The sequence below is a fragment of the Python bivittatus genome, unplaced genomic scaffold, assembly GCF_059951505.1.
Source record: "Python bivittatus isolate LINGU-HERP-01145 unplaced genomic scaffold, Pbiv_v1 ctg000080_np1212, whole genome shotgun sequence".
Taxonomy (NCBI): domain Eukaryota; kingdom Metazoa; phylum Chordata; class Lepidosauria; order Squamata; family Pythonidae; genus Python; species Python bivittatus.
The window spans coordinates 7,021,789-7,035,097 of record NW_028277035.1 but is presented as its reverse complement, the minus strand read 5'-3'; the positions used below and the strand labels follow the sequence as shown (position 1 = coordinate 7,035,097).

The 13,309-nt window shown below is 37.2% G+C and overlaps 1 protein-coding gene across 3 annotated transcripts in view; it reads right to left on the bottom strand.

The window, feature by feature from the left end:
• Window positions 1–13,309, bottom strand: part of TBCD (tubulin folding cofactor D) — a 183,534-nt gene that overhangs the window by 158,848 nt on the left and 11,377 nt on the right. For all 3 annotated transcript variants that reach the window (XM_088133455.1, XM_088133453.1, XM_088133454.1), the window contains exons 3-7: window positions 11,544–11,594; window positions 9,935–10,032; window positions 4,818–4,919; window positions 3,393–3,539; window positions 2,677–2,732 (exon numbers count right to left, since the gene is read on the bottom strand). In XM_088133455.1, coding sequence (XP_087989581.1) covers window positions 2,677–2,732; window positions 3,393–3,539; window positions 4,818–4,919; window positions 9,935–10,032; window positions 11,544–11,594 — 454 coding nt within the window. The remainder of the gene's footprint in view (window positions 1–2,676; window positions 2,733–3,392; window positions 3,540–4,817; window positions 4,920–9,934; window positions 10,033–11,543; window positions 11,595–13,309) is intronic.

The window sequence follows — 13,309 nt, the reverse complement described above, 5'->3', positions numbered from 1 at the left end:
ACTCCATGGCACTTAACATAAACTGCATATTTCAAAAATGATTTGGAAGAATTGCTTCAAATCTCACATAAGCACAGCACCTCTCATTTATTCATTGAAACATGTACATCTTTTTTCAGCCTTGCCCAGAAGCCTGAAAAAAATGGGATGCTTTAAAGAAAAGCAGGGAGATACTGTAATTATATGAGGTCCAAAGACTTTTGAACCATTTTCAGAGCATACGTGGCCCTAGATTACATACTCATATTCAGTGAAGTTAGATTCATTTGCTACATGAAATATTTTTAAAAATCACATTTTAATATATCCTCACTATATACTGGAGCTAAGTTGTAAGTTCTGAACAATTTTGTCAGTGTAAAGCCTGTAGAAAATGTAAAGCATTATTAGATGTAGTTGTAAAGCATTTTTTTTTTCTTCCTAGTGTTGTTCCCACAGATGCAGGGTCCACTTTTTTCAGGTCAACCAAATGTTGATCCATTGGTTGCAACAGGAATTGATTGAGCAGCTTGTTGCCCGACCCCAAGGTTGTGGGGTGAGAGAGAGTGACTGGCCCAAAGTCACCCAGCCATCGTTCATGCCTAAAGTGGGACTAGAACTCACAGTCTCCTAGTTTCTAGCCTGACGCCTTAACCACTAGACCAAACAAAGCATTATTAAAATAATTTATAAATGCATTTATTTGTAAGGCCATTTGATTTCAAACAATTCTGGGTAGCAAACCACAATAAAAATAAAATATAAAAAATAATTAGTCAAAGAAAAAGCAATCATTCACCTGGAGAGAACAACCTACATCATGTATCTTTGTCACAATTTTCTTGTTAATATAAGAAAAATCAATGTGGACAGAAGAGGGAGAATTGAGCCATTGGGAGGTTTTTAACAAATATTGGGATAGTATCTTAAACCCTATTAGTTTTCCTTGCATACCCTTAATACAAAAGACAAATGCATTTCATTTGTAGACTATTATATCTTTTATTTTAATCTCAAATTATCCTACTCTGGACACATTATGCAAAGGCAGAGCTCTCTAGAGAAGGCTCTAATGCTGGGAAAGGTAGAAGCAAAGGGAAGAAGAGGATGACCGGCAGCAAGGGGGATGGACTCAGTTATGATGGTGATGGGCATACTGTTAAAAGGCCTGAAAGACCAGGTTAGGGACAGATTGTCATGGAGGAAATTTATCTGTGCAGTTGCTTAGAGTTGACACCAACTTAATGGCTCATCATTATCATCATCATATTATTATTATTTTTACTGATTGTTAAAATGTTAAAAAAACAAATCCCATTAAGTCAGATGATTTGATAGAAATCCTTAATAACCCAATTATCACATCTCTCTCTTTAGCACAGTTATGAAAAATACTGTATTTAATTTGGAATAATTCATTAAATTTCCATGATACTGAAATACTTGAATGTCATTTATATGTACAATCATTTCTTATAATAATGATCTGAAGTAGTTCAACACTGTGAAGACTGCAGCCGAACAAGATCACTAGGAAGGTAGAAAGTTATCATCATGCTCCAGGGGTGCTCAAACATTTGTGGGGTGGTGAGGAGGGGATAAAGAATCAGTCATATGTGGATTGAGTGTACTTAGTGGTCTCCAGAAGCCATGGAATGTTGGGAGTTAACCAGGAAATGTTAAGAGAAAAGATAATGTTGAGATATAAGTTATCTTCCTTAGGCCCTCTATTAGTTATAACAAAGCTTAATAATGTTGCAGCCAAAGGCATGTTTGTGGCTGGCAGGCCCTGTCTCCCATTCTGACTTCTTACAGCAGAGGTGGAGAGAAATGAAAATTTATAGTAATCTTTCTTGGAAGCAGAGTGACTCCAGATCACTAAGACACAATTTCCACTCCCTTCACTAAGAAAAAAAAACAGGTCTGGGGGCTCCATATTTCTACACATTTTGTTACCAAAACTGGTGACCACACCCTGATTTCCCCATCTTTCATTACAGATACACTCTGTCACATATAGACAGCATTTACACATACAGAGACCCACCAGCACTCCACTACACACCCACATTGGTTTGTCATATTGCCACTGCCATTGGGAGGGGTAGCAGTAGAAAAATACTTTTGAGCAATTTTTGCTACAAGAAAAGTCTCAAGGCTTACCCCTTCCTTATAATAAGGGAAATCACCACACAGTTGTCACCATCAGTAAGTTTACTTCTTACTCTGAAGCAAATTGTCACGCTTCTATTATGTATACAGGTAGTCCCTGGGTTAAGACCGCCCAGCTTACAGACCCATAGTTAAGAATGGAACTTATTGTAGCAAAATTCAAGTTAAATATACAAAGATTCAAGTTAAATACATAGTCATTTGAGTTCATTACACAATACTACTTATATAGTATTATACTATAATACTGTTCCAGCTTAAATACAAATTTGACTTGAGGACAGACCTTGGGAAAGGAACACGTTCTTAAACTGGGGAATACCTGTATTGGCTTGAGTGCTTGTTTGTTGGTTGGTTGGTTGGTTGGTTGGTTTGTTTATTTATTTATTTCACAAATGTATATGACTGCCCATTGGAACAAATAACTCTAGGCTTATTGGTAATAGTACATTAATATGTGTAATCATTCTTTTAAAAATTCTTACATTCTGTTTAGAATGTAACTTAAAAAAGAAAGAAACTTACTTTGAGACCAAGACCGCTGCTGCATCACGAGACTTATCACTTACAATAAGGTATGACTAAAAGTAAAAAGGAATCTGAGTTGAAATTTACTACATTAAAATTGATTATACAAAGTATTTATATGAAAAAGCTTCACTTAATATATATACAGTATGCAAGTCAGAATGGATGATAAGTTGAAATCTCAGAAGGAAAATTCAAGGATGTAATTGTATACACAGTGTTAAGCTGGCATTTAAATGAAGTACCAATAAATTTGCAAAAGACAAAGATGTGAAGGATAGGCACTTGTAAACAAGCCTGTCTTCAAAAGTGTCTTATGAATGGTTTATTTTAATTGCCCACTGCATTTTCTTTTTCAAGACTATATATGCAAAGAATCAGAACATACATATTTCTACTACGATGTTAGAAATATAAAATAAAGTACAGTATGCAACACTGAACAAAGACACAGTGACTTTTTAAAGGACACAAACCTTCTTTATCAAAACTGATCATATAAATGAGATTTCTCCAGATCAAGTTCAACAGTAAATCAAGTAGTACACAATTATCTTGAATGATTATGATAGTTTGTATAACAAGACTGCATAGGGGTATCCAGAACCAGCAGAAAAGCAACTGCCTTTATGTATAAGATACAATCACTTTTTCCAAGCAAAAGAAACGGTTCTATAAATCATGACTTTATGCAACTATAAATAAATACTCACTTTTGCTATTGTCAGGATTCGATCCATTGTTGATACACGAGGGCATCCTTCTAGGGAAGAGATATTTCCATCTAGCCGTACCAAATCAAATGGGATCAAACATGTTACAGATAACCACAACAAGAGCATGTAACGAGTCTCCCAGGTCTAACAAGACAAAAGAAACAGAATCAGAAAAACAACAATAAAATACATAATGAATGTTCTCAGAAAACGTGCAGTGCAAAAACTATTTCTACTTGCAAAATCTAGATGACAAATTAAGGCAAATATAAGAAAAAATGAGGCATGTTTGGTTCTAGAAGGATTTGGGTCTTATTGAACAAAAAAAATTAAGTCAATATCAATATAAACACTGGAGGTATGCAAAAATATTTTGAATGCAAAACATTTCAATCTCAAAACGGGTTCTGACGTGTGAAGTGGTCCTAGCTTGAACATTTCCATGGAGACTAGATCAACCTATTTCAAACTTGAAAAAAATATTTTAAGATCAAAACATTTTGCATTCAATATATTTTGTGTATCTCTTGCAAAAACCCATAAACGGTTCTGAAACGAGTTTGCCATTCCCAGGTCATTTTACCAAGTTAATAGCTAGTAATTTTCAAATTGCAACTCAGAAACAAATATGAATTGTGACAATGTATTTATGTCTTCAGGCAGAATGATTAGCATTCATCAAAGCTAAACTACACCTAAGTAGCCAAAATGGCCAAGGCTTGGTTTTCTTAACATTTTATTGAACAAGTATTGAATCCAAACCTAGTTCATGAAGTGGAGGAGGGTGGGAGGTGAAGTAACGAAGATTGTGTCTCATCCTAACACCACCCTTATACTGTATCTCTCTTTTTGGTTAGGTTGAACCATCAAAAAGGCATCATAATATGGAAATATAATAGGCTTGCATTCAAACAGTATAAATGAAGGCAAAGATATTTTTTATATTCTAATACACCAATTACACTAATATAATTCTAACAATAATTCTCTGCACAAGGTACAAAGAAATACAAAGATAAGTACATAAAATATTTTAAAAATCAATACATAGCATCAACAAAATATTCTTTAAAATCTCTATACAAATACAAGCATATATGATGTCAAAATTCAGCAACTGAGCTTTAAGTGGCTGGGAGATGAAGACAAGAAAGAAAAGCTAGCAAAGATACTAGGCAAGTCTACACCACAATTGAAAAGACCCATCCACAAAATGGGAAGCTATATAAATAAACATGCAAAAAACTGCTTACACAAAGCAATTCGTTCATCATCTCTGTAGTCACACTGACAGCAAGAGGCTTGAATATACCAAGTCTTGGGAAACCTTTCAGCAGCCAGGGTCTGCTTTTAGTGAGGACAGTGACAGCTATAATGGGATGAGCTCATTCATAGAGAGTGCCTTAAGTAACAAGAACATACCTCATATTCTTTTGGATTCTGACATACAAGCATATCTACAACAGGCTGTACGTCTGCTACTTCATGAGGAAATAGTCGCAGGAAAGTTTTATATCCTCGTACCTAGGTGAAAAAAAAGGATTTCCTATTTAATGATTAATCTCCAATTAAGGAAATGTAAAAATAAGTTTAATTGTTTATCTAATATTTTTACATCGTTCTTTAAAGTAACAGTCTCTCAAGGGAGCTTTCAAGTTATACATTTGCAATATGCAAACTGTTTATGTTAGATCAGTGATGGCGAACTTTTTGGGCTCGGCATGTCAAAAATTTGGAAAATGCCTAACTTGACTCTGCTGATGCGTCACCCCACCCCGAACAAAGATAAACAATTCTTTACATATTCATTTATTTAAAAAAATACAGTCCAATCATGTGTGGTGCTATGTATTATATAAAGAAACGTCAAATAATTACAAAAATGATGTACGAGTAAGAGAAACTCAGTTTCTTTGGTAACTCAAACAGGGAGAACAGTTGTTGTCAGGTGTTGGGGAACACTGGTGTGTCACCCAAAATACTGTGGCATGTCATAGGTTCACTATTATTGTGTTAAATATAACCAACACAGTGATAAGAGTCGCAAAGTATCAATAACAATAGTAAAAAATATAAAAAGATTACAGTTGAAATTACATATATGTAAGAGTCAAATAAAAAGTAATAGTAAACAAATAGGTCTGTAGAACCAATTTAAGGGCTCGCAGTAATATGGTTGTTGTTGTTGTTCAGTCGTTAAGTCGTGTCCGACTCTTCATGACCCCATGAACTGTCGGGCAGAGTGATAATCACAAACACTCCTGTTTGTGCAGAGCGCAGCAAAAACTCCAGGAAAATATTAGCCATGAAAGCAAACACAATGCAATGTCCATTTCTTGTTTCACAAAGAAATCCAGTCAGAAAAGATATACTAACTGGTGTTTATTGATACAAATGCAAAAATCCATAAAATGCAAATATCATACAAAATACAAAGAAAAACACATCTTCTCATGTAATGTAGCATCCAAGACTTATTAGCAACACAAGCTTAACAAAATCTCTAGCTACAAACTCTTAGAGAAGAGGTACACTACTTGGTACTTTGTTACAACTACGTAGCCCATAAAACCTACATAGTGGCTAACACTAAAACAACTAACAACTACTCAGAGAGGCTGCACATTTTCCTCTCCTTGTATTATAGCTCTATGCCACCCCCACTGGGTAACTAGTATACACACGCCAATAGGTGGCAGTAAATAGCACAATACACAACACACAATAACAGGTGTTTTTCACATGATCTCTGTAGCCAAAAAATTATTTGTTATTGTTGTAAACATAACGGGATGAATCCTTTCCCATGAGAATGAAAATCCTGACATGAACCATATTGCACCAGGCCTTCCTGTCCTTCACTGCCTCCCTGAGTTTGCTCAGTTTCATGCTCATCACTTCAGTGATGCAATCTAACCATCTCATCCTCTGCCGTCCTCTTCTCCTTTTGCCTTCAATCTTTCCCAGCATCAGGGTCTTTTCCAAAGAGTCCTCTCTTCGCATTAGGTGACCAAAGTATCTGAGCTTGAGCTTCATTATCGATCCTTCCAATGAGCAATCATGGTTGATTTCCTTTAAGATTGACTGGTTTGACCTCCTAGCAGTCCAGGGGACTCTCAAGAGTCTTCTCCAGCACCACAGTTCAAAGGCATCAATTCTTCGGCGCTCCGCCTTCTTTATGGTCCAGCTCTCACAGCCATACATTACTACTGGAAAAACCATAGCTTTGACTATGCGGATCTTTGTCGGCAAGGTGACGTCTCTGCTTTTTAATATGCTATCTAGGTTTGCCATAGCTTTCCTCCCAAGGAGCAACCGTCTTTTAATTTCATGGCTGCAGTCTCTGTCTGCGGTGATCTTGGAGCCCAAATAAATGAAGCCTGTTACTGCTTCCGTTTCCACCCCTTCTATTTGCCAGGAATTGATGGGTCCAGATGCCATGATCTTAGGTTTTTTTAATGTTGAGTTTCAAGCCAGCTTTCGCACTCTCCTCTTTCACCCTCATCAAGAGGCTCTTTAGTTCTTCTTCACTTTCTGCCATCAGGGTGGTATTGTCTGCATATCTGAGGTTATTGATGATTCTCCCTGCAATCTTAATTCCGGCTTGTGATTCTTCCAGCCTGGCATTTCTCATGATGTACTCTGCATATAGGTTAAATAAGCAGGGTGACAGTATACAGCCTTGTCATACTCCTTTCCCTATTTTGAACCAATCGGTTGTTCCGTGACCGGTTCTAACTGTTGCTTCTTGGCCCGCATACAGATTTCTCAGGAGACAGGTAAGATGGTCTGGTACCCCCATCTCTTTAAGAATTTGCCACAGTTTGTTGTGATCCACACAATCAAAGGCTTTTGCATAGTCAATGAAGCAGAAGTAGATGTTTTTCTGGAACTCTCGTGCTTTCTCCATGATCCAGCGAATGTTGGCGATTTGATCTCTAGTTCCTCTGCCTCTTCGAAACCCAGCTTGTACATCCGGTAGTTCTCGGTTCACGTACTGCTGAAGCCTAGCTTGTAGGATTTTGAGCATAACCTTGCTAGCATGTGAAATGAGTGCAATTGTGCAATAGTTTAAGCATTCTTTGGCATTGCCCTTCTTTGGAATTGGAACATAAACTGACCTTTTTCAATCCCGTGGCCACTGTTGCGTCTTCCAAACTTGCTGGCATATTGAGTGCAGCACTTTAACAGCATCATCTTTTAGTATTTTAAATAACTCAGCTGGAATACTGTCATCTCCACTAGCTTTGTTGTTAGCAATGCTTCCTAAGGCCCACTTGACTTCACTCTCTAGGATGTCTGGCTCAAGGTCAGTGACCACACCAGCATGGACATCAGGGACATTAAGATCTTTCTTGTATAGTTCTTCTGTGTATTCTTGCCACCTCTTCTTAATCTCTTCTGCTTCTGTTAGGTCCCTGCCTTTTTTGTCCTTTATCATGCCCATCTTTGCACTAAACGTTCCTTTGATATCTCCAATTTCCTTGAAGAGATCTCTAGTCTTCCTCATTCTATTGTTTTCCTCAATTTCTTTGCATTGTTCATTTAAGAAGGCCTTCTTATCTCTCCTTGCTATTCTCTGGAAGTCTGCATTCAGTTGCTTATATCTTTCCCTTTCACCCTTGCTTTTCACATTCCTTCTTTCCACAGCTATTTGTAAAGCCTCATCAGACAGCCATTTTGCTTTCTTGCATTTCTTTTTCTTTGGGATGGTTTTAGTTGCTGCCTCCTGTACAATGTTACAGACCTCCGTCCATAGTTCTTCAGGCACTCTGTCTACCAAATCTAATCCTCTAAATCTGTTCATCACCTTCACTGTGTACTCACAAGGAATATGATCTAAGTCATACCTGAGTGGTCTAGTGGTTTTCCCTACATTCTTCAATTTAAGCCTAAATTTTGCAGTAAGAAGCTCATGATCTGAGCCACAGTCAGCTCCTGGTCTTGTTTTTGCTGTCTGTATAGAGCTTCTCCATCTTTGGCTGCAAAGTATGTAATCAATCTGGTTTCGGTATTGACCATCTGGTGATGTCCATGTGTAGAGTCGTCTCTTGTGTTGTTGGAAAAGAGTGTTTGCTATGACTAGCTTGTTCTCTTGACAGAACTCTATTAGCCTTTGCCCTGCTTCATTTTGTACTCCAAGGCCAAACTTGCCTGTTATTCCGATTACTCCTTGACTTCCTACTTTAGCATTCCAATCCCCTATGATGAAAAGGACATCTTTTTTTGGTGCTAGTTCTAGAAGGTATTGTAGTTCTTCATAGAACCGGTCAACTTCAGCTTCTTCGGCATCAGTGGTTGGGGCATAGACTTGGATTACTGTGATGTTGAATGGTTTGCCTTGGATACGCATTGAGAACATTCTGTCGTTTTTGAGGTTGTACCCCATTACTGCCTTTCCCACTCTCTTATTGACTATGAGTGCAACTCCATTTCTTCTAAGGGTTTCTTGGCCACAGTAGTAGATATAATGGTCACCCGAATTAAATTCACCCATTCCCGTCCATTTCAATTCGCTGATTCCCAAGATGTCGAGGTTCAATCTTGTCATCTGATGTTTGACCACATCCAGCTTGCCTTGGTTCATAGATCTTACATTCCAGTTACCTATACAATATTGTTCTTTACAGCATCGGACCTTCTTTTCACTTCGAGATACATCCACAGCTGAACATCCTTTCGGCTTTGGCTCAGCCGCTTCACTCTTTATGGAGCTACTTGGAACTGCCCTCCGCTCTTCCCCAGTAGCATATTGGACACCTTCCGACCTGAGGGGCTCATCTTCCGGCGTCATATCTTTTAGCCTTTTAACATTGTCCATGGGGTTTTCTTGGCAAGGATACTGGAGTGGATTGCCATTTCCTTCTCCAGTGGACCACATTTTGTCAGAACTCTCTGTCATGACCTGTCCAGTAGCCCTGCACGGTATAGCTCACTGAGTTATGCAAGCCCCTTCGCCACGACAAGGCAGTGATCCATGAAGGGGAGTAATATGGAGCCATTGGCAAAAAAGCTTCCTCATTCATGCCTGCCAACCTAACTGACTACATAGATAGGCAGGTAAATAGGGCATGAATGCCCATCATCTAACTTTTCTTTTTACTATCCTATTGGTGTGTCATTCTCCAAGACATTCAACATACTCATTTTACATATTTGCAATCCACATACAAAGGGATAAAATATGGGGAGGTAATCCTGAGGCAAAGGGCTAAGGAATGATCCATAACTATGTAACTGTTATCAGTAACATGCTTGCAAAGAACACTGGACATAAATATTAGGAAGAATTTTATAGGAAAGATTGCAACTTTCTAATAAACTACTAACTTTTCAATTACAAACTGTGAAAAAGCAACCCTATAAAGCCTAGTGCTTTATGGATATATCCTCTCCATGAGACATTGCAGAAATACAGACTTTCAGCGTTCCAAACTATTCATATAACTTTAATTATGTTACGACTTACTGTCACTCTTTTATCTGATTTGAGAGTAGCAGTAAAACTGTATTACTAATATATTATAATTTAGTTTTACCTTTGAAATAATGTAGAGAAACTGAAAGGCCAGATGGATTAAAGGAGGAGGAGATGCTTCATCTTGGATAATATCTAGCAGCAAATTCAACATCCACTCTAGAAAAATCAGAGGCAAATGGGTGAGGCAATGAGGGAAGCATTAGTTTGTCACTTTTTTTTGTCACTCCTTGGCTTTCTGTCTCCCACTGAACAGCCTCACAAATACATATGAGAACAAATTTCATGGAAAACACGTGTAGCTGTTACTGATACAGTGACAGTCTTCAAGTATCTGAAGGGTAGTCACAAAGAAGAGGGAGGGAGTGGACTTATTCCCTATTGCCCAAAGGGGAGAACCAGAACCAATGGGCTGAAGAGAACAGATACCAGCAGAAACCTTCTAACTGCATGAATGGTGAGCCAGTGGAAGAGGCTACCACACAAAGGGGTGAGTTTTTCTTTGCTGGAGGTCTTCAGAGAAAGGCCAATGATCATCTGTCAGAGATCTCTAGAGGGTCCTGCACTAAGCAGGAGATTGGACTAGATGAGTTCTAAGGACCATTCTAGTTTTGTGATTTTGTGATTCTATCACATTTTAACTGTAGTCTTGAGTATCGTTTGTTTAAAGCAAAACGTATTACGATATCTTTTAATCCATCAGTGATGCTCTGAAAAAGCAAATGTAATATAATAAAAAAAGATATGAGAAAACAATGGTCAAACTTTACTTATCAGATTTTGTAAGACAAGGGAAAACAGGCAAAGGAAGATAAATGTGGTATCACAATGTTTCACTATCCTATTTCAGTCCTAATACTGTAGTCTTAATATTGGATAATGGTAGGCTGACAAGGAGAAAATCTATGTGGTTGCTAGGAGTTGGAAAACACTTGATAGCACATAATCAATTGATAGTCATTTCTAGATCTGAATTTGGTTTTTCCAAATCCTATCTTCTCCTTTTCAGATTAGGTGAGAGGTGAATGATTAATTCTTACCTGATATGAGCTTCCTCATTTGTCAAGTAAGTGTCCACAAGATAGAAAGAAATGTTCTATCTCACACTCCTGATACACTTTCAACAGGAATAGTAGAGCTGGCCTACAACTCAAATGGGGTACTTGCTTGGTAAGAAGCACTTGCCATTGTCTTAGTCAAAATTCAACATGGTGAAGGAAAGGGCTAACAGAGAGACATGCACTACTTCTTTTTCTGTAAGGACTTGCCTTACAAAGAAACAAGAGAATTGCACCAAGTTTTCAACAAAGTAATCACAATTTCTACACACACATACACACACACTCCTTTTTCACTTTTGGAAACAAAAGGTTCCCAGAAAGCCTCTGGGACGAGCTCTTGTTTTCTAGATGGATATTTACTGTAAAATGAAACTGCTCTCTCCTATTCCTTTCTGTCTTAATTTCTATTAATGATATGAAAATGGAGCTGTATCAATTCTTTTTAGAAAAGCTGCTGTCAGAGGCAAGTGTATTTCTAGACAGAAAAGTTCCAAACACCGGATCAGAAAGAATATTCTACTATCCATAGTAGAAAAAAAAAATCAGCATCATACATGCTAATAGAAAATTGAGATTTTTATGAAAAGTTTACAAAATCTCAGTATTTACCTAAATGAGGATCCAAAAGATGAGGTTGTTCCTGATATTTATCCATTATAACTGAAAACAAACAAAAAACATACTCAGTTATCAACCAATTTGTTACATAAAAATGACATATTAATGGTTTGGCTTTGCTGAGAAAAGTCTTCCCTAAGATTTCTGAATTCTAATTAAGTAAACTTGCTGTGACTTTTTAAAGTACAGCAAATTAATAGACAGTACTAAGGGTTGGGATACATTCTTTCATTTTGATTTCTCATGCTATTTTTAACTTTGTTCTTCCTTTGAATTTCTTATACATTATGTCTAAGTAGTTTAATAATTAACTTGAATTACATGTACAGAATTTTTTGTCTTTTTGAATTTGTTATGTTTTATAATAAATTGTTTTCCAGCCGTGATACTTGACGTTTATGTTTATTATGGGCATGGTTCATTGTACAAAAATTAGCATATAACTTAAATAAACTACACTTGCTGAACAACAGGCAGTGTAAACATTCCTACATGAGAGCTATTGTTTAAATATGTTATAAATAGCATTCTAATAATGATCAAAGCAAAATGATACACATTTTATATTAAAAATTTAAAATGAATAACTCAAGGGTACAAACTAATGATATATATCCCAATGAGACCTTTTGTTCTGGATCTTGTTTACAGCATGTGTTAGAAAAAGAAGGGGATCAAGGAGGTTATGTAAACAGGACCCTTGGGATTTGTGGCAAAGGCTAACTCTGGATAGCTAGACCATACTAGGCTATTTCATTTTCTCCTCCTTTTCTGAAGCTTTAAAATCCCAAAGTTTGCAAAGCTGTTCCAGTAAACCCAGAATGGGCAGAGCATTGCCTACAGAACACTAATCACCCTACAGCCCTTTTCCTGCATCCTCTAGAATCCTACAAAATCAGTTATGATACTGCAGTTTCTTACTTATTTTTGGTGAAGATAGCAAGCTCCAGCAAGCTTAACACAATATGAACATTAAAACATAACCTCTTACTTTCCCAAAAACAGGGGAAACAGGCCAAAAATTCTAGCCCTGATCCTCCAGTGATGGCATATCAGATTTGTGGCCATTGAGAATCCTGGCTGCCCCAAAAATGATTAAAAATAGGTGTAGGCCCTCACCCACAAATAGTTTGCCTACCCCTTCAATAAATTCCCTAGAGTCATTCTATAAAATTGGGCTAGAAAGAGGATTTCCTTTCCCTAACATGCTTTACTCCATTTCATTTACCTGTAAATATTTGTACGTACCAATGAATGCCATTCTTAAATGGCAAAGTACCGTTATTACAAAAAATGTGCTAATGTGCTAATCTTGTATAGAATTATATTCATCCATTTATGGTCAGTGCACTTTCCCTGTATTATGTTACACTAACCACAGGAGGCAAGCACTATGTGACCACTTTTGTTCTGTCTGGAACTTGCCAGATATAGTGCCTGCCTCCTGGTGGTCAATGTAACTGAAAACACCACACAGGATATACACTGCATAAAAATAGAGGAATTCCCCCTAAGGGGCAGTGGAAGTCATATAAAATCCCATACACGGGGCCATGATATAACATCTGTATTTCTCTACTCTGACAGCTTAAGGGAAATTAGTTTTGTTTTGTTTTGTTTTGTTTGTTTGTTTATTTGATTTCTATAGCTACCCATCTCAGCAAGTGATTCTGGGTGACGAAAAATCGTAAAAACATAAAACAATTAAAAACAGTTACAGCCAATACAAAATAAATATGTATGGTTGCTGAGTAAAA